Source organism: Rhinopithecus roxellana, chromosome 11, assembly GCF_007565055.1.
Source record: "Rhinopithecus roxellana isolate Shanxi Qingling chromosome 11, ASM756505v1, whole genome shotgun sequence".
In the NCBI taxonomy this organism is placed as follows: Eukaryota; Metazoa; Chordata; class Mammalia; order Primates; family Cercopithecidae; genus Rhinopithecus; species Rhinopithecus roxellana.
In genome coordinates, this window is record NC_044559.1 from 33,162,601 (window position 1) to 33,183,971 (window position 21,371).

General features: G+C 37.3%; 1 protein-coding gene across 4 annotated transcripts in view; it reads right to left on the bottom strand.

Moving 5' to 3' along the window:
• The window catches only part of GPAM (glycerol-3-phosphate acyltransferase, mitochondrial), a 33,745-nt gene extending 12,732 nt beyond the window's left edge, over nucleotides 1-21,013 (bottom strand). Inside the window, exons 1-14 of one of the 4 annotated variants that reach the window (XM_010365916.1) lie at nucleotides 20,927-21,013; nucleotides 20,036-20,133; nucleotides 18,916-19,046; nucleotides 17,716-17,838; nucleotides 15,280-15,353; nucleotides 12,925-13,038; nucleotides 11,013-11,159; nucleotides 10,288-10,384; nucleotides 9,504-9,640; nucleotides 6,174-6,273; nucleotides 5,635-5,847; nucleotides 3,714-3,827; nucleotides 1,841-1,926; nucleotides 1,041-1,156 (exon numbers count right to left, since the gene is read on the bottom strand). In XM_010365916.1, the coding sequence (XP_010364218.1) occupies nucleotides 1,041-1,156; nucleotides 1,841-1,926; nucleotides 3,714-3,827; nucleotides 5,635-5,847; nucleotides 6,174-6,273; nucleotides 9,504-9,640; nucleotides 10,288-10,384; nucleotides 11,013-11,159; nucleotides 12,925-13,038; nucleotides 15,280-15,353; nucleotides 17,716-17,838; nucleotides 18,916-19,017 (1,423 nt within the window). In that variant the 5' untranslated portion in view covers nucleotides 19,018-19,046; nucleotides 20,036-20,133; nucleotides 20,927-21,013. Of the gene's footprint in view, nucleotides 1-1,040; nucleotides 1,157-1,840; nucleotides 1,927-3,713; nucleotides 3,828-5,634; nucleotides 5,848-6,173; nucleotides 6,274-9,503; nucleotides 9,641-10,287; nucleotides 10,385-11,012; nucleotides 11,160-12,924; nucleotides 13,039-15,279; nucleotides 15,354-17,715; nucleotides 17,839-18,915; nucleotides 19,047-20,035 lie in introns of all 4 variants that reach the window. The other 3 variants (XM_030940894.1, XM_010365917.2, XM_030940893.1) reach the window with 3 other exon arrangements.
• Between the last annotated feature and the right edge of the window lie 358 nt (nucleotides 21,014-21,371).

Genomic DNA, 21,371 nt, shown 5'->3' on the forward strand with positions numbered 1-21,371 from the left:
ATGTATAGCTATTAAAATATTTATAAAGAATTTTTAAATATGAATATATGTGTTATAAATGGAAAGCTGCACAATACAAAACTAAAAAATATTTTTAGAGACTACACAGCAACACCAATGGTTATTTGGGTAGTGGGTTTTTGCTATCTATTTCATCTTTATTTTCCAACTTTTCGACAATAAGGTATTATTTTTCGTATCCAGATTTTAAGCAGGAGAGAGACACAATCAAACGTGCTTGAGAAAGAATCCTCTGACCCAAAGTCAAGCAGGAATAGGAGCCTCCAGAATGGGAGGAACCAGGTGAGGGAGGGAGGCCTCCCCAGTAGCATTGGCAGAAGGCAGTGAGAGTATCATCAGGGTCCTGGCCCAGAGAGCAGCAAGAAAGAAATCACCACTGGGCTGGGCAGCAAAGAACCATCGTGCTGCCTTGGGATTTTAAAGCAGCCTCCACAACAGTACACAATTGTACAACTTGGAACTTAAAGAAGACTGATCCTGCAGTGAACTCACACTCCTCTCCAGGTTCACTTTAATTATTTGTGTATAACTATCCCACTGACGAGAACATAAGCTCGTTGAGTTCAGAACCATTAATTATTCATTTTGTATTCTCCACGGCTAAGGCAAAGCTTTATACAAGGCCACTCATATTTGCTGCATTATAAAAACTCACGGGGTCAAAGAAGAAATGGACATGCAACCATAAATCTAGACGTTGTACCACAAATTAGTTCAAGTAGTTCAAATAAAACACATTAATGAGCAACAGAGGCAACAAATCATTTTAATAATAACTATCTTTAAAAAGCACAACAACTACCACATGAACACCTACAATTACCAGACACTGTATAAGATGTTTAACTCCAATTACCTCAAATCCCCATGGTATCACCTTCTTTCTAATAACTTACCTATCACCACCTGTGAATTAATAGACGTGGAAACTAACCTCAGCAGATTCCAAAACCTTATAGTTTGTACCACACCATGATGAATCTAAATTGTAGAATTAAAGAGTCTGGTATTCTACTTACTGAATAGAATATGCTCAGCCAGATTTGCAATCAACCTCCTTCGTAGGAATTCATCTGTTGCATTTCTGGACTCATTAATGGATGTGTCTCTACCTTCATCAGCAGCATCATTGGGTCTAAAAAGTGTTTCGAAAATCAACCCACAACCACACTCTTTTACAAGGCAAACTATGTGGAACTGATCTTTAAATGAATTAGATACTTTAAATTACTATATACTTTAAATTTAAACCACACATAGACTCCATAATAGACTATATTATGGCCTGGCCAAAAATTGTTATTTAGTTACGACTAAATACTCTGTTGATACATCACTTCCAAAACCACTGGCAGAAAGAATACATAAAGCAAGATGCCAGATTCTAAAACATTTCTGAAAATTCAACACTTCCACATATGAAAGGAAAGGCTTCATATTCAATTTATCTAAGTTAAAATTCAATTTGAATTCTGAAAAATTCAAACAGCAAAATCCTTTTCTATGGTTCACTTACATACAATATGCATAATCTACTACCACAAAAACTCAGTTCAAGCATTCAAAAAGCATAAATCAAATAAGAACTCCTATATAATTCACAAAATCAAAAAGCTTTTATAAGCAAATAATTAAAAACTTCCAAACTAATATGAAAACATGTCATCTCAATATTCCTTATTGGACCAAGAGAAAAGTTACTTGAGTAAAGAAGTGAAAATAAGAATGTGCACATTTTTAATAAGGTTAATCTATGCAATACAAGAAATAACAGATGTTTGATAGCTTGATTAGCATTAAAAAATTCTACAAATTTTACCTTGAAGGAAGTATAGCTGGTAACAACGCTTGCTCCAGAGAAAGTGGAGCAGACACCGGTTTCTGACTTTGGCTTTCTAAATATTCCTGGAGGAAAAAAATACAACATGATCATTTACCCTCACTTTCACATCAACATATAAAATGTAATTTCATCTTCCAAAGGTTAAAAGGCAGTTGTGTATGAAATAAGCCATACTATAGAGCATGGGAAATACTTTCTATGTCCTAGACTGTCTTCAGAAGTCCAGAATGATTCACAGATTGTTGCTAAGCATGAAGCTGAACTTAAGAACTGAAGACACAAAGAATAGGATGCTTAAATAAAATCATTTTAAAATTAAAAGAAATTTTTAACTTTTCTCACACATCATCATAAAATTGACATTCTTAATATCATTAATAGTGATGATAGACATAATCATACTTTAAAAAATCTGGCAACCCAAGAATCACATTATTTTCAAAAGAACCTCAATCTAAAAGCAAATCATAACAAGACAGAGGAGCTATGTGACCATTTAAAAAATAAAGAAAAAGAAAAGAAATGATGAGGTTCTAAAAGATCAAAGCATTTAAGTCCAGCAAGCATCTACCACAGCAGCTGGAATCTCTTAAAGTTAAGCCAGAAAGTAGAATAAAAGGAGAGGCGGGACCGGACCTTCTGCTCCTTATCCCTGGGCTCCCTACTTTGGTACCCATTCTTCTCCTTCTCCTTTACAATTTGAATATCTTAAGAATTTAAAACAGCAAGGGCCTCAGGGACCTGCCAGTCCCAGACGTTCAATGTGAATGGCACTATCTCTTAGGATGTGTGGTACTGGATTCTACACAATAGGACATAGCATCATCCTGTCAAATTTGCCCAGCTTTGGCTGCACGAAGTGGCTCACACCTGTAATCCCAGCACTTTGGGAGGCTGAGGTGGGAGGATCACCTGACATCAGAAGTTTGAGACCAGCCTGGCCAACATGATGAAACCCCGTCTCTACTAAAAATACAAAAATTAGGCAGGTGTGGTAGCGGGCACCTGTAATCCCAGCTACTTAGGAGGCTTAGGCAGGAGAATTGCTTGAACCTAATGGGCAGAGGTTGCAGTGAGCTGAGATTGTGCCACTGCACTCCAGCCTAGGTGACAAGAGCATGAAACTCCATCGCAAAAAAAAAAAAAAAGTTACCCAGCTTTTAGGGGAGGTGTTTGGAAAAATTTCCCCTAAAGGCAATTTTAAAACATAAGATATAAGTACATATTATAAAGGCACATGCAAGATTCACATGAATTTTTATTTTTTTACAATTATTTATTCGTTTCTTCATTCATCCATCTCAAAATTTTTTTTGGCTCTTGGGGTTTTTTAATTGATATATAATAGTTGTACATATTTTGGGGTATATGTGATATTTTGATACCTATATACAATGTGTAATGATAAAATCAGGGTAATTGGGATAACCATCACCTTAAACACTTACCTTTTTTGCGTGTGTTGGGAATATTACAATTCTTCTCTCTTTCATTTTGAAATATATGACGAATTACTATTAACTAAAATTTCCCTACTCTACTATCAAATACTAGAACTTATTCCTTCTACGTGTTTTTTGTTCCCCTTAGATGGTCATGAATTTTTAAAAAATAATAATAGCAATAAATATTGAGCCTTGATATCTCCCAAAAACAGATACTCACTCTTCTTTGTCAATAGGCAAATTTTGTGGAAAAATTTAGGCAACACCACCTTTCTCATATTCCTCATTTTACAGGAGAGCAAACCAGCCCCAAGTCACACAGAGAGGTGCTGTTAGAGTCAGCACTGGAGCCTCCTGACTCCAGGTCGATGCTTCAACCTGGTTTCATTTCAACAGACACTCACCTTTAAGGAAAACGGCTGTGCAAAATCCACTCGGACACAACCATAGTTTTTTCGTAACATTCTAATAACACCTCTTGCTATACTCCACAGGCTCTCATTCTTCTTAGGCTTGCCCTAAATTCCAATAGCGATAATCACATGGTGAGAAATAAAGCCAACACATACACAACATTCTATTATCCACAGAATAACTTGTTTTATGGAAACTGTAAGTTCATCTTGAAAAAGAACAATGAATGAAGAAGGAAAGGAAGCAGTCATTAACTGCGGCCTGTCAGAAAATGTTTAGTATTCAAAGATGCTCAAAGATGTAATCATGTCATTGGCAGATGGAATTCAGTCAATGAAAAACAAAACATTTAATACTATTTCATTTAGTATCACATTCGCACAATTCACAAAAATACAATTGCATACTAATGAAGGAAAAATATGACATAGCCTGGAAAACTGCTCTGTAGTTCTTAAATAAGAATAAAACATCGAAGAGGTCATGTATCTGAGGTCTGATGATCACCAGTGTCTAAATGTCTAATATTAGGCAAGTAATTGCAAATCCAGCCTCACAGTGGCCTTTGAACTGAGTATTCACTCAGTAAACACCTAGTATCTATTACATATAAGGCACAATGGCAGGACATGTAATGGACACAGACTCAGATATGAACTCGTGAGACACAGTCAGGATGAGTAGGGTATACATCAAGGACAGATTCATAGAACACAAGGAGAAGAGTGTCATACAGATCACATCACTTATTTTGTAAGCCTATCACTTAATTTCTAAAGCCTCTGATTGTCAGATGTCCTTGAATTTCTGACATGTCTGGAGCCGTAAGCTTGAAATAAGTACCTCACCCAAAATTTCCACAATAAATAAAAACAAAACTAAATTCCTCTTGAACTCTAACGGCTGACTGGAGTGGTAAGCTGGTAAAACCATTCTGATAAAGTGGTTGGCAGTACCTACTAAAGCTGAAAATACATATTTTTTAAGACCCATCAGTTCTTCTCCTAGGTGCGTATCCAACAAAATGAATGTATATGGTCATCGAGAAAAAATATACAAGAATAATTACAGCCAAACATTGTATTAACAGTAGAATAAATTATGGTATACTCATACACTGGAATACTACACAGCTATGAAAAGGAATAGACTACATGCAACAATGTGGATGAATCTCACAAACACCTGCTTAAGCAAAGGAAACCAGATGCGTACAGACCACATATTATCCAATTTACATAAGTGCAAAAATATGCAAAACTAACCCAGTCTGTACGAAATGAAATTAATGATTAACCTTGAGGGGATGATGACAGGAGAACCACGAGGAGGGTTTCAAAGGTCCTGGTAATATTGTTCCTTGATCTGGGTGCTAGTTGCATAGATGTATTCACTTTGTGATAATTCAAGCTACATGGTTATGATTTATATACTCTTTTGTAACTATTACACTTCAATAAAAAGGTGTACTGAAAAAGTCATTGCTACTTCTCAATCTGTAAGTGTTTTTGCCACCATGACCTCACAAGTTCTTCAAGCCCAATTTAAAATATGCACATACTCATTAAGCCCTGGGGAGAACAAACCACAGATAACCTTCCACAGCAGAGATTGCAACATGGTGGCAAGTCTTCTCCCACTTTCCAATCCCATGACCAAGGTCGTCACTGATAAATCTAACCAGGTCACTTCTGCCAAGCTCAGGAAAACACCATATAAGCACTACCAATCAAGTTAAAGATAGGGCATGAAAGTTACTCACCGTGCCCATCCAATCACATTTCATACAGTGCTTTAAACACAGGGAGTACCAAAAAAAAATTCTTAGTTAATTCTAAAAGCAAATCTAAATGCTAAAAGTGAAGTCTAAAAGACTTGATAAGCAAACGACTTTCGTGTAGGTATCCTTACCAGTTGTTCGCCATTGTAGTGACCTTCGATAATACGATCATAGGAGATTCCAACAGGTATTATCAAGATGTCTGGGATGACATTGGTAGATAGAGTATCTACCACAACTGACAAAAGTCCCGCCCGAGCACAGGAGGTTTTTCCACTCCTAGAACGTGTGCCTTCCAGGAAGATTTCCAAGAACTGCTGCTGTCGAAGTAATTCAACTATATGCTGGGATATAAGAAGAAAGTAAAACATGAATTCAAGACCACTTGACTTAGAATGAGCTCAGAAAAATTAAATCTTTAAAAGCAAAACAGAAAAAACTACAACTTGACTACTGACAAAGTATCTTATTCACACTCATAAAGCAGCTCCTCCAATTCTATATTTTGGTAATAAAAACAACAACAACAAAAAATTAACAAACTCAAGCAATAATCACTCAAATTTCTCAAAGAGTAGTGTTTAAAAAATCTCAACTCAAAAAAGTCCTTTTTCCTTCCACCGTGATAACCAACACAACGGCCCTAAGGATAATTAGAGATCACACATACCCCATGGAGCAAAGCTCTATAGAGAACATCTTTCCGTCCATCTGGTGTTTCATCGAGCCTTCGTCGTATGAAGAAGCCCCCAAGCTTATGGATCAAAGTACTATAAATTCAGAATGCATGAATTATTTACAAAGAAAAATGTAAAAAGAATACTCACATTCCAAGTTGATTCAAAACATTTGCCAAATGGATACAAGCCATTATGTGCTGCTTGAGCAGCTGACAGTAAAAATGCAGGCATTTTTTTCATTTTCCACATTATTGACATGTTTCAGTCATTTACATTGTTCATCAGTCTTTGGGATATCACTGTGTATAATGAGCCTCTATTACATCTGTTCCAAGCCAAAAGGAGTTTGCATGACATATTACCCGTAAAAATGATAGTACAGATTTTAAGAGGATTACAGAACACTTCTAAATTTTAAAATCCTGCCCAGGGTCTCAAGACACTGACTCTTAGACATTCTGAAATTTGCCCATGACACCTTTACTACAAAATGAATATGATGTTTATTACGAAAGCTCCTTGGGGAAAATTTTCCCAAATAATTATTGCTTACAGAGGGTCCTTGTGAGACAAAAATAATTTTATCCAACTGAAACCACACATAACCATCTTTCCAAAACATGCAACAAAAATGTGCTTCCTTTGCACACACACAGGCATAAAACAATTCTTTTCCCAACCCCATGTCTCTTTCAACAACACTAATTCTGATATGAAGTTGAAACTAAGTCAATCTTTCCAAACTCACAGCCTCTTATTCTTTTCAAGTGGAGTGATACTAATATAAACATTAATATATATTTTTGGTATCCTCTACAGCAGGAGTCCCCAACCCCAGGGCCACGGACCAATACCAGTCCCTGGCCTGTTAGGAACCAGGCCACAGAGCAGGAGATAAGTGGCAGGCAAGCAAGCAAAGCTTCATCTATATTTACAGCCATTCCCCATCACTTGCATTACCCTCTGAGCTCCGTCTCCTGTCAGATCAGCAGCAACATTAGGTTCTCATAGGATAGGAGTGCAAATCCTACTGTGAACTGCACATCTGCCCATGAGGGATCTAGGTTGTGCATTCCTTATGAGAATCTAATGCCTGATGATCTATCACTGTCTCCCATCACCCCTAGTTGGGACCGTCGAGTGATTCTATATTATGATGAGTTGTATAATTATTTATTTATATATTACATTGAAATAATAGAAATAAAGTGCATAATAAATGTAACATGCTTGAATCATCTCAAAACCATTCTCCCCACTCCCATGGTCCGTGGAAATTGTCTTCCACGAAACTGGTCCCTGGTGCCAAAAAGGTTGGGGACCACTGCTCTATAGTAAACATAAGGAGACCACAGTAAGGTGTTGCCAAAGCTTAGCATCACTCTTTGAGAGTAAAACTCTGCAGAATAAAATGAATGAGATGAGCTATCCACAAAAATAAAACATGACAAGTGGTTTGTGAATGGGTAGACTGTCATGTAACAAAAGAAAGCTGCACAAAAACAGACTGGGTTATCTACAGCCTGCTGTGTCTGAAGGACAGGTGAGCTACACAATCGCTGGCAGAATCCATGAAAGGGAAGTTGGATTACAAAAAAATTATCAGTGTTTATTAAGTAGTTCCAAGAAATCCTAGTTGAGAACCAAATGTGAAGGAAAAAGGTACAGCAAATATTCTAATTACAAGAGAAGCAAGGCTTCTCTAGAGCCCCATTGGAATAGTCATTCTTCCCTCTAAGTCTGTGCCCACCAGAAACTTCCTGATGACTTTCTAATTCAGTTTCCCAGGTTCCTTGGCTCTGGGAAGAGGTCCCCTGGAGAGCAAACACAGATATTCTAATTCCTGGAAAAGTACATCTACCCTGTAGGATCATATCACACTGTATTACAGCTAGCTGTCTGTCTACATTATCCATTAAGCTATGTGAAGGCAAGGACTATATATTTTGTTCTCTCTTGTCTAAAGCACAGCTGGATAAATATCACTGACTGCATGAAAGCATGGCTTCTCTTCAGTTGGTCACAGGAGTCTGGTTAGCTACAGAACTCCGAAAGCCTATAGAACTCTGAGCCAAGGGATTAAGAAGGAGTTCCTTAGACTGTGATACTGAGGACATGGCACACAAAGGTGACGAATGCCATCTTGTGAAGCTCCACCTGCAAAACCTGCCAGCCCACTTTCCTTCTAGTCTCTTTCTAAATTCATGCTCCTCTTATCTACTCTCTACCTACAGAGCTGACCTTAGAGATGCTTTGTGCTTTCACGTTTGAAACTTTAATTTCCCAAACCAGCTCAACCAGTTCCTCACCAATTCCTTGTTGGTGATCAGACCTACCATCTACCCAGTTTCCTAGCTGGCAAACACCTGGGAATCTTGCTCCTTCCTCTCCCCCTCTATTGAGACCCCATATGGACTAGCATTGGGTCTTATAAATTCAAGCTACTAAATACTTTTTAAATCTATGCCCTCCTGTCCAAAAACAATACTATACTTTTAATTTAAACCTTCACTATCTTCTGCCTGAGCTATCCTAATGGAAGCAGAATTGATTTCATTCTTCCGAATCCAGAATGACCTTTCAAAATACAAATCTGAACGTGTCATTTCTCAAGTACAGGGCAAACTCTAATCTCCCGGCTTAGAAATTGTTTTGATCTGGCTCTACCTACACAGCTACCACCTCCAATCTCTGATCCTTCCTAATGCATCCCATATTCCCACCTTACCCAATTGTCCACCACTTCCCAACCACATCATGCTCCTATATCTCTCCACCTTTGCACATACCATTTCCCCTAAATGGAACACATTGAGGAAAACCTCTAAAACACCTTTCAAAAGGTGAAAACCTCTAAAAGACACCTTTCCCATGATATTGTACTTTTTAAGTGGTTCTAGCTCTACTAAATTATGAGGTCAAAGTAACAGGTATGGTTATCTTTTTATCACTAACCCTTCTCCCACTTCACTGCTCCCTCCCCCCCCCCCCACCACAACTCCCTACTGCTGAGCCTGGTCTGGTAATTCGCTATCTTGCCCTTCTAACTACCTTTTATCTATTTGATAGATAACGCCCATAAAGTTTAGGTAGCCACAGTTCACCAAGTATCCCATATAAAATATATAAATAATGATGATAGTCTTAATGCATTTTTGCACTCTCCAAATTTTACACAATAAATATGTATCATTTTTATAATAAAAGAAAAAAGGCTAATGTCATCTTTACAATAACATATCGAAAGGAATAATTTAAAAAACAAAAATTCAAAACATAGCCTTTTTAATTCCTTAAATTCCAAAATAAGCTCATCTTACCTGAAGATTGGGATATGGAGATTATTGCCTGAAGCAATGTATGGTGCTTTGATGTTATGGCAGAAGAGAATGAAAGTGAGCAGCAGATAGTCAATATGGGATCTATGAACTGGTAGAAACAGAAGCGGCAAATTCGTCTAGCAAAGGGAAAAATGCCAAATTTAAAATTCAAATGTAAAATTCAATCACACTTTGCAACTGCATACTTGGCTAGAGTCACTCAAACACTGGCTAATCAGTGACTCACTCTTTAAAAACATTTTCCAATAATAGGAACTTCCTTCAATGTAATACTTTTTGAGTTAAAAATAAAAGCAACTACAACAACAGAAATAAGTTGGGGGAAGAAGAGCAATCAAGAGTTCCAGTTGACTTATATCCTTTCTGAGAAGCAGCTCTACTGATATAAAAAGAGCACAGGTTTTGGAGTCAGGCTTGGTTTGTTTGAAATCCAGGACAAGTCACTTATTATCTGCCACTTGAGACAACCTATTTATCTATCTGTGTCTCTACTGCTTCATCTACAAAATAGGGATTGTTCTACCAGATTTTCAGGGTTCTTGCAAGGTAACTTACAAAAGGAATCCTGCATATTGCTGGTAAGTACTGCTGTATCCCATTCCTCCTCCCCAAATACACAGCTGATGAAGTTATCACAAAAGAGGGAAATCTTCCAAATGGGTTGAAATATATAACAGTACACAAGAGAATATTTCCACAAGAACTCTAAAATCACTCTACAAATGAGGGGAAAATGGGGTAATAGATTCACAGAAATTCTTGCCTCAGTTGCAGCTTTAACCATTTCAAGTTGACCTTTGTGAATTTGAATGTTCCAAAAGAAGCTGTTGAACAGTTTTAGCAGCACCCACCCAGTCAGTCTGAAACAAAGTACAAACAAAAAAAAAGCATAAATGAACACACATATATTTTTACATACAAGCATATACAGTTGACTTCTGTCTAAATTTATGGACCTACAACCTAAAATTTCTTGTAAATGACTTTGTGTGTGTGTGCACACGCATGCATATATATCTGAATTGCCGAACTAGAGCTAACTTTATATATATATACTACTTACAAAAGTATCCATTTATTATAGACTACAAATATATTTCACTCTAAAAATATTTTATACTGCAGAAGCAAATGACCAAGGTGAATGAATATTTAGTGAGCAGAATAATCCCTCTGATGTACACAAACCACTCCTTTTATGACTCGGATATGTGAAAGTTGATTCACAACTAGTCTAGATGAGCAGATGTTAGTAGTAATACATTGGCTGCTATCAATTAACAGAGATGAAGGCACCTTCAAGCCTACCACAGTGCTACTTTGCATGAAAGTTGAAGAAGAATACAAGAAGAGTTTAATTTAATATCAGGATTCATTGAAACATCTTTTGGACAAAGAGAACTGTGCTAGGAAAGTTCAATAATTCAGTCTCATTTGCTCAAATCAGCATGGCTGTGATTGAAAGCTTTTTGTGTGGCCTTTTAATACCTGATCATTGCCGGTGAGACAGTGGCAACCATTTCTTGAAGAATCCTTTTAGCTTTCTTTTTCACTTTGTTAACGGCTTTTGATTGCTGCTGGGCAGAACCATCAGGGTTTAATTCAGCAGCCACTTCTGCAATTGCCTCTTGTACTCTGGTGTGAAAACGGAACAAGAGACAATGTAACTGGTTCTATACTACATTCTGTATTCAGTATTTTCTAAACTGCAGCTGTAAATCACAAAACAAAATATATGTTCTCTTTAAAATGTGGCAACATGAAAGAATAAGCTCAAGCTAGAAGTGCTCTTTCTGGCTATCTACTAAATATTAAGAGTATTATATTCCTAAATCAAAGAATCTCTGAGGAATCTGGAAAGTGGACTTAAGAATTTAATTCAAATTTACTGGGTGACAACTATGTGCATTTGAATGTTCCCACTGAAGCGTGAGGGACACGAAATTGTACTCTAGCAGAAGACAGAAAAAGAAAGGTTATCCCTTTAGGCATATAATTCAGAGGTATCCAAAAGTCTACAACCAAATTAATGTGTGATTTTTCTTTTGAAGACTTAATTTACTTTTAATTTGTATTCTGACTCCATTAGTAAAAATATATGTAAAACTCTGGGAGGGACCAAAAAGGGACATAAATATTTATAAAATTTTTCAACTCAAACCAGTAATTTTTAAAAGGCACAGCTCAAGATCAAAAGAGCACAGCATGGAATCATAAGCAGTGAGATAAAAGGAAACATTTAATCCAGTTTTATAAATCTTCCAGCTGACTTAAGGGAGAAAGCATGAGGTTCAACCTCCTTAAACCACTTCTAACATCCCACTTACTAGTCAAAACATCTGTATGAAACAAACATACTTAAAGGTTTTAACAATAAAACAGAATATACAATAACCTAAGAGTTTCAAATAATTGTGTTTTTTCCCACTGGTGTTGATTTTAGACTAGTGAAATACAGCAAAATTCCACAGAGCCCCATAATTCACTAATACAAAAAGACCAATACCACAGGACACTGAAGCCCCCCAAGTCTATTCCCTAAAAAGCATTCATTGCATTCTGGCCAGGAATGTTTCTACAAGTCATTACCATGACTGATGCACCTCCATTATCAACTACTCACTCATCCATTCGAAAAGTATCTCTTGAGTACATACTATGTGCCAGCATTGTTCAGGCCTTAACAAACATAACGTAGAGTCTACAAATGACACTTGTGAATTCAAAGCAGCCTTTTAATTCACCCTCATCTCCTGCTCCCCAAATCCAGGTAGATCTCTAAAACTGGCCACACCAATAAGGCCAGTACTGTAGAGTCAATATGCTAGAGTATGGAAGTTTGGAACACCTTCACCCAAACTCCCATACTCTAGAATATTTATTTCCCCATTCCACCTGAGTTCCAATCAGTCTTTCCTATTGTAAGCAAGCTCCTGTGAGAGCAAAGGCAGTATCTCATTCTGTTAAGATTTCTAGCAATGACTTTATAGCATAAGAATTTGTACCTAGGTACTCAGTAACTGGCAAAAATATAAAATTCACTTCTCTTTTGGCTATAAAATAGGAAATCAATGTCTCCAACATTTATATTACAGAAAACAGAGACTTCTGGAAATACGTGCATCTCTGAACTTCTATTTGCCTTTCATGTTTTAGAAACCCATTTGATTATTAATCCGAAAAACAACACTGCTATTCCCACATGGCACTGTCACTAAAGCATCTATTGCCTGCCTTTTAGTTTCCTTTGGAGCTTAACATTTAATGTTTGGAAATGTGAACACTTCTTGAGACACAGTCCCAGAGAAACTAAAGGTTACTAAGGAGAATTACTTCCCCCTCCCACTCCTACCGCCCATCCCTGCCATTTCCCACCTTTACACCTGTGTCCCGCCCTTACCTACTGCTGCTCAGCACATTTTCAGTCACATTGGTGGCAAACATGCCCTTATGCACATCTCGCTCTTGAATAAAAAGAACATAAGAAAGGCGTCTTGCAAGCCATCCCCGGTGTCTGTGAAAATGATTTAGCAGAGTATTAGAAGTAAACCTAAAACAAGTTGCTTAAATCATAAACTAATTTTCCACCCATAAAAACAAAGCCTAATGTCATCCATTTCTGAGATTTAGGGTTCTCCTACAGCAAATTCTCCTTCGTAGTTCAGAATGTTGTGCAGCCAATTTTATTCATGTACTCTCAGCTAAAATTGAAACTTGGAATTTGTGTACTAACGTTTGAATAGTGTTACTGTACTGAATAACCCTAATATGAAAACAAAAGAAATAAGAACATCTGGTTTTATTAATACCATTAAAAAGGCAAAAATGTTTAATGCTATATATAAGCTATATCTATTCTAATAAACCATACACTTTATAATTATAGCTATGGGCTATAAAAGATAAATTTAGAAGTCTTTTCCTATGATGAAAGGCTAATTTTTTGTTATTGTTACAGTTTTTGTTTTTTCCTAAGATAATTGCTGACTACTTGAATTGACAGGGCTGATCAGCTGAAAGAAGTCAAGCATGATCTAAATATTTCTACTCTGGGCTAACAAAGCCAGAATTTTTCACTTTTTTTCCCCTTCACATTTTAAATATACCTGAGGGATAGAACATATTCCTGTCAGTTACAAATTACTATGAGGTATTTAGATGGGAGGATGGAGAGACGAGTTTCAGAATAAGAATGCTACAAGCTTTCATTATGTAATAATTTGAAACCATTTGTAATGATTACATGATATCACATTATCAATTCATTAACTCTGAAAAGACCCAGAATGCCCTCGATTGAGAAAAAGTAACTTGAGAGAGAACTGTTTATGAATCACTTATTTCTTCACCTCTCCTTCCTGCCATTCTCTTTTTCTTCCTCCTTTGTCTAAATCTTCCAAAAATTTGGCCCAATATATTAAACATTAATCCTAAACTCTTCCTTCAGCCAACATTTTCAGAAATATTATTGGAATGTACAAAGTCCAAGCTCTCTATGTAATCCCTTTGCAACTGACTGAAAGAATTGTGTGTATGCACATGTGCATGAGTGTGACAGTGACCGAGTGTGTGACTCTGTACGTGAATGTGTAAAAATGTTTTAGGCTTTGCTTCATTTAATACACAGAAGAACTAAATAGCTAAACATGCAGCTATTTCACTGAATAGTTCCATACTGCTTAGTTATCATGGCAAATGCAATTTTCCTTAACTGTCTCTAATTGAGGGCAAGAAACAAACCTCTTGGCTTTATATATAAAATATCTACTTAGATAAGGAAGACTCTATGAGATCCCTTTTCTTAGGATCTTATCATCTTATCAAAAAAATTCAATGGACCAAAGTCTCTCCCCTCTTTTTTAAATTTAAATTTAAATGTAAATTTAAAAGAGGGAGAGAGACCAGCAGCCTGGGAATGATCTGCTCGTCTCAGACTTCAGTTCTATTTTTTAAAGTTTACTATATATGCGAGTATTATCATTCTCATATTTGATCTAATCATCAAATTATGAGAAGTAATATAAGGGCTTCAAGTAGTTGATTTCTTGCACTAATTTTCATAGAATTTCAAGTATTTCTCATCATCTGAGCCTATCTGCCTGCCTACTCCAGGTATCTATTTTTAGAATTACAAGGACTGCTAGCATTTGGCTACTGATTCTCTTGCCTCACAGACACTCACACAACCTTTCCACCCTCCTTCCTTGTCCCCTGGCCTAGATACAGATAAAACAAGACCCTTTTCTCTCACCCTGGTGCTTACAAGCCTATCCCCATATGCCTAGAAATTTTAAGAATTCTAAGTCAAGTCTTGGGTAAATAATAACTCAAACAACATTTGCTCAATATAGAAAATGTCTTCTAACACCCTACAGATTGGGCAGATTTCAGTAATTTATACTTTTTTTAAAGTATTAAATAGTCATAATAAATCATAAGAGATTCAAACCTACCAGTCTCCTCAGACAAATGTTTCCCACATTTTGGCATATTTCATATGCAAAATCAATATAAGTCAAAGAAGTGACATCTACACTCCCCTGAAAATATTTGTAAGTACACAAGTGCTAACAGTAATAGTTCTCTCTGTGGCTATACTGCTTCCAATTTTCAGATAATGTCTGTCTCTTGTGTCAGAAACTCATATTCTATTAACTCTCAATAACGCAAAGCAACTCAGCTTAAAGTGTATTAACTGGTTATTATGAAGTTTTTCTTTTGAGATGTATTAAAAACACAAGAAATTTATTTTTACCTTGTGTGAGTTTCATTGATATAAATAACATTCCGCAAACCCAAAGACGGGATACTGGGGTTGAAAAATTTGTCCTATATAAAACAAAGTAAATGTAGACATAAATAAACAACTAGATTGATGAAGAGCTCTCATTACAAGTTCTTGATGACTTTAATATCAAGCATAAAAACAGACATTGCCTCAAAAGTTTTATTGAAAAGTACTTTTCAGCCTTCAAAGGAAGTCATAAACTCAAAATTGATCTTTAAAATCTTAAAACCAGCCCAGTGCAGTGGCTCACATCTGTAATTCCAGCACTTTGGGAGGCCAAGACAGGCAGATCACCTAAGGTCAGCAGTTTGAGACCAACCTGGCCAACATGGTGAAATTCCATCTCTACTAAAAATATAAAAATTAGCTAGGCATGGTGGTGGGCACCTGTAATGCCAGCTACTTGGGAGGCTGAGGCAGGATAATTGCTCGAACCTAGGAGACAGAGGTTGCAGTGAGCCAACACAATGCCATTGTACTCCAGCCTGGGTGACAAAGCAAGACTCCGTCTCAAAACAAACAAAAAACCGAAAAACAAAAAAAAAAAAAACACCTTAAAACCAAAGGAAATAGTACCCCTTCCTGCTTGACTCCTCATCTCTATCCTGAAAGAAGTGAAGCTACAAGAATGTCAGAGATTTCAGGTTTCCCAAAGTACAGAGACCATGCTAAGGACCATGCAGTTATTGTTGCTTACTAAATCTCCCAAAAATCCTGACACATAAGAGTTATCACCATTTTCTAGGTGAGAAACTAAGGCTGGCAGAGGTTTAGGATTCAATCTCATGTCTTGATCTAAAGAGTATGGTCTTTCTATTACACCCAAATAACTGTCCACTTAATGAGAAATCGCATGTCTACTGGTCACCATCTTTACATGTGAAATTGAAAGATAATCCAGAGATAGCTTTGCTGAAAAGACAGTCTATAGCTTTATCAATCCGGGCAAAAAGGTAACCGTTCCACACTCAAATGCTGAAAAAGCACAGTGTTCCCTCAACAAAAAATATAAAAATACTTAAGTGTAATCTCTTTAAAGGAAAGGAAAATAGGATTTCAGAGAAAAGATAGCAAATATCATAAAGTTACAAGAAAAAAAATTTTAAGCAAATTATTTTAAATGATCCTGTCATGGAAGTAATTCAAGATCAAGTTCAACTCCATCACGTACTATAGTAGGGCAAAAATCAATTGTCTATTATGCCACCTACCTTTACTCCAAACCATCACCACCACCAAATATAGTCTCTGACTTAAGAACACATTGCAGTTATTGTTTTAAGCATTCAAAATTAGAATTAGACTAGATGTCAGATCTAAAAAGAAAATGACATTCTGTTTAAATCTTGATTTCAAGTGGCCTATTAATCTGAACTAGCCTTACTCCTAGGCCAGAAATTTCTGTGATCCTTGAATTCTACCAAATTCTTGCAACAAGGCACTTATGGTTTAAAAGAAGCAATATTTATAACAAGACGTTCTCCAGCAGACCTGAACATTTAACATAAACTGCTTGGGTTCCATACAAATCTCTCCCATGTTAGTAAACCCCTTTAGACCAGACTCAGAATTCTACTTTCTGCCAAGCCAACCTTAAGCAGAAAATTCACACAGCACAATTACCTAGCCACACAAGTGCAACCTCTATAAACGGCAGGCACTTAAATGGCAGAATTTCTACATCCTAGTAACTGGATCCCAGAGAGAGCTTAACATCAAGAAATGACTTTTAAAAGGCAATTCTACTGCCTTCGAACACAACCACATGAAATTCTATGTTCCTGTGCTAACTTGTTCTTCTCTTCAACTACCATTGAAAACATAACTCTCACTCACTCAACTCTTCTCAAAGACTACACCGTAATGCAAAAGATATTGCATGGCTTGTGTTTTTTCACCAAAATACAATCAACAAACCCATATACACTCTCTTAAATCTTCATTCTAACATTTTAGTGACAATCCTTCACTATCAGAAAGTCAACAGACACCTTCCATTAGCAAAGGCTCAGAGCAAAGTCACAGCTTTAACTTTTTACTCTGTCCCATTATCTCTTTCTTATCTTGCTAGGATTTTAATGTTAAGTGCTAAAGTTCAACAACTAAAAGTTCATGAAGGTTCCCACTAACTCCTTTGAAGACTTACCTGAAAGTAAGATCTACTCTCCCCCTTAAAATCCCACTAAAACCTCAAAAGAACTAGAATGTTACCTGGTATCAATTAAGGGACCATAATTGAATAAATGAATGAAAACAAAAAGTGTGTCAACATCTTTACTTGAAATATTTAGTTCATAAACATGGGTCTCTGTTCTGAAAGTGAATTGAGTCCAATAAGACTCACAAAGCTGGAAATCATATTTTATGCTGAGTATTAAGGTCCATAAGCAGTAAGGTTCTTACCCAGCTCTGGGGAGTGCAGGAGTAACAACATCTTCCAACAAATGGCCTTTTCCGACTCATTAGGCTTTCTTTCCATTTTAAAGTTGCAGATCTGAAGACAGTAGGTCTAAAACCACACTCACCCTGACAAATATTAAGATTAAAAAAAGTTTATAAATGGCAAGAGAATACTTGTCTACTTGATCTCAAAAACTATTTTGGACAGAAGAAAAACTTCTGGCATATTCAGAGTGATTTTCATTTAAGTACTCCCTCCATGATCAACACTTGGATAAAAGCTTACCACATAAGCAAAAGTTGAGCACCCAAGCATAGTAACAGCTACACACTGAAAGCAGTATTCAAAAATTTAAAAACTAAATTGTAGAAGGTCAAACAGACTTCTGACAGCAAGATAAATAAATTCCGACTCCTGGATCTCTAGTCTAACAATTAACCTTACCCCATTTTAAATCACACAGTCCCATTACAGAACATGAAGGCCTTACACAGTGAGCAAGTTTTTATAATTTAAATTTAAAAAAAAGGTAAACTTATGTAACATTCCTTTATCTTATCAAGGGAACTTAAAGACCAGAATTTAAATTATAGCTATGCTGTTCAATTAGGGTCAAACCTTGCCCTTCTATTCTAAAAATGCTTAACTTTGAGCTCAGTTGCTCAAATCTCTGTTATACAGATATAACATTCTCAAAATTGAGCAAGAAAATAAACCCCACTATTTTTTATATAAAGACAATTGAGATAATATTTAAAATACGTCATGTTATACTGAAATAGGAAAAACAATCCAAGAAAATGTATGCCTTTTGGATTGAATTCATACTATACATTCCTTTTTTTAATTTTTTAAAGTTTACTTCTATTATAAAATTCATGCTTTTTAAGTATAACTCATAGAAAGTACACACCAAGAGAAAGAAAAAAAAATTTCTTACCCAACCCAAAACTACTACGTTTTTTCCTATGCAAAATGATTGTTTCATTTTCTAACATCATCAGTGTACATTAATTTCCTAACCATTTTTTCTTCCCAATATAATGCCATAAAAATTTTTATTAGGCTTCATAAACTTACCAGTTTCTATAGCTATTAATCTCGACGTGATATTATGTTGCTGCCAGTATGTGCAACTTCACAAACATCACTGAAGTGAACATTTTTAGCCTGTATGCTTTTAACGCTTATCTTAAACTTACCCATTCCTCACTTGTGTGCTTACATCGACCAACACTGTATTCTGACGAATTCGGCAGATAAGAAACATCTATTGTACCAAGGGTCAGTGCAGATTCATCCATGTCACAAAGTGTAATTCCCAAATCATGTGCTATAAAAAATATGTACCACTTAAATTAACAAAGAATCAAAAGAGTAAATACCAGAACTCAAAATTCTGATTTCTACATTACTTTGCTCCATAATGGGATAGCAAATGAACTGATAGACTTCTACCATGTTGAGTCACAAGGTAAAAACTGACTTTGATGTGTTTATATGAACACAGGCGGCCCTGACTAGAAAAAAAAAAAAAAAATCAACATTTGCATTCTAAGACTTCCGGAATATATAAGGATACAACATTGTATCCTTTGTATACACACAGAACAGCTATGAATAGTATCCAAACAAAATATAGTATCCAAACAAAATAGTTTCCAAACAAAATAGCCATGAATTGTATCCAAACAAAATAGCTATGAACAGTCATTTGCAAGTGAAAATAAGAGCTTATTTTTATTTCCTTTTTGTTAATAATTGAATAGTTCCTGGCAGAATGAAGGCATGTTTATTTAATTAAGGCAATTAGAGCACCCCTTAAGTTCCCCTACTTAAATTGAATTAAGATTTTAATTTTCTTGTGATGTTCTAAAAGAAACATTTTCACTTTTAATACAAAGGTAATACAAAGCTACAAAGCTCTGAAAGAAAAGCACACTATTTTGAAATATCTGATGTATAAGTTTTCATCCTTTTCGATAAGCTTTTTTCCACCCTAAGGAAAAAGGTTCACTAAGAGTAAACTCCTAAAATAGATATTAACCCCAAACATAAAAACTTTCAAACATAGTCTCTAGCCTTAAATTATTTTTGATTTTGAGTGTTTCTCACCTGGCCTAAAATTATTCCTTTAACATCCTGAAAGGTCATGTCTAGATTAATAGTGTTCCTTTGGAAGGCATATTCCAATCTCTTTACAATCCCCACATGGGTTTGCTCCAGTCACTGCTATTCTCGGCATAACCACCTATGTCCTTAACAATTTAACATAAGTACAATCTAACATAACAGGCTAGGGGAGAGAATAAACCAATGCACCTGGGATGAAAGTTCTTCTGTTTCATAACATAAAACTTCAGGACTCAGCTATCAGTTTCAGGTGCAGAATGTCCATACAACAGGGGAGCCGCTGCTGCCTGAGAAAACGAAGTGAAGAGGGAACGAGGAGAGGACAAAGAGGCTCGCTTGTGCCAATAGCAGGTCCACGTTTTGCACTTCCTCCCTCCCCACAGTTCGCTCAAGGTCAAGGAGTAATAAAGAAGCAATATCCCAGAGGCACCAGCCAGCATGCGCTGAGGGAAGCTGACTGGAGGATCTGAAAAGGACAGAGGCTGGAAGACCAGCTCTGAGGTTTAAATCTTCCACTGCTTACCATCTGTGTGACTGTTTTATTACCATAAGCTGGTTAACTTCTATGCCTTGGTTTTCCCATCTGGAAAATGGGCAGAATGATAGTTCTTACCTCCTGGGTTGCTGAGAGGACTGAATAATATAAACAAAGGGTCTAAAATGGTGTGTAACACACAGTGAGCGCTCAGTCCAATCAATGGTGACGCTGTCATTATCTCCAGCATACCGGCTGCTTTCAGAGCACCCCTTGCTGCCTCAGTGTCCCCCAGGGACGCAGGCGGGCTGGCTGGCGACGCCTCCGCGCGTTCAGATGCTTAGGGGACTGAGTCCATAAGGACTCCTTCCAACCCAGGGGAACCCATGCCCCAGTCTGGTCCCCCTAGGAGAGATGAATCCTGCCCCCAACCCTGCACCAGCCCGACCCATTTCTCAGGGAGAAGCCCGGAGCTCGGGGGTCGGGGAAAAGGGGACACGACTGCCCCAGCAACTTGCAGGAGTCGCACCAGCTCCACGCACTTGTCCCGGCGCTCCCGGCCAGAGCAGCCTCCCGCAGCCCACACCTGCCCTCGCAGTTCGCACCCTAGGAGCTCCAGCTTCGGCTGCTGCAGCAGCCCGCACTTCTAGTCCCGGCCAATGCCTGCTGCAATGGCGCACCATGATGACGCAACCGGCGCGTGGAATTGACGCAGGCCACCGGCGAGCCAGCGCCGGGGGCGGGGCCCGGCCTGCGGGTCTCGGGGAGCGTGCGTGGATCCGAGGGTGAAATATGTGTACTCGACTGTGCGTGCCTGTATGTGGCTAAAGATAGTGTGTGAGCGCCTGGACAGATGGTTACACTGCCTAGGCCATGCGTGTGTGAGCGTGTGTGGGTACCTCATTCTGCTTTGTGTGAATTCAGCTTATCTGGGAGCTTGCCCCTCTTCCAGGCTCTGTTGGGAATGTGCGCGTGGGCTATCAGGTTATGTGTGTGGTCTGAATTTTTATGAGATCTGTAAGACTATGTAGGATTTATTACGAATGGGAG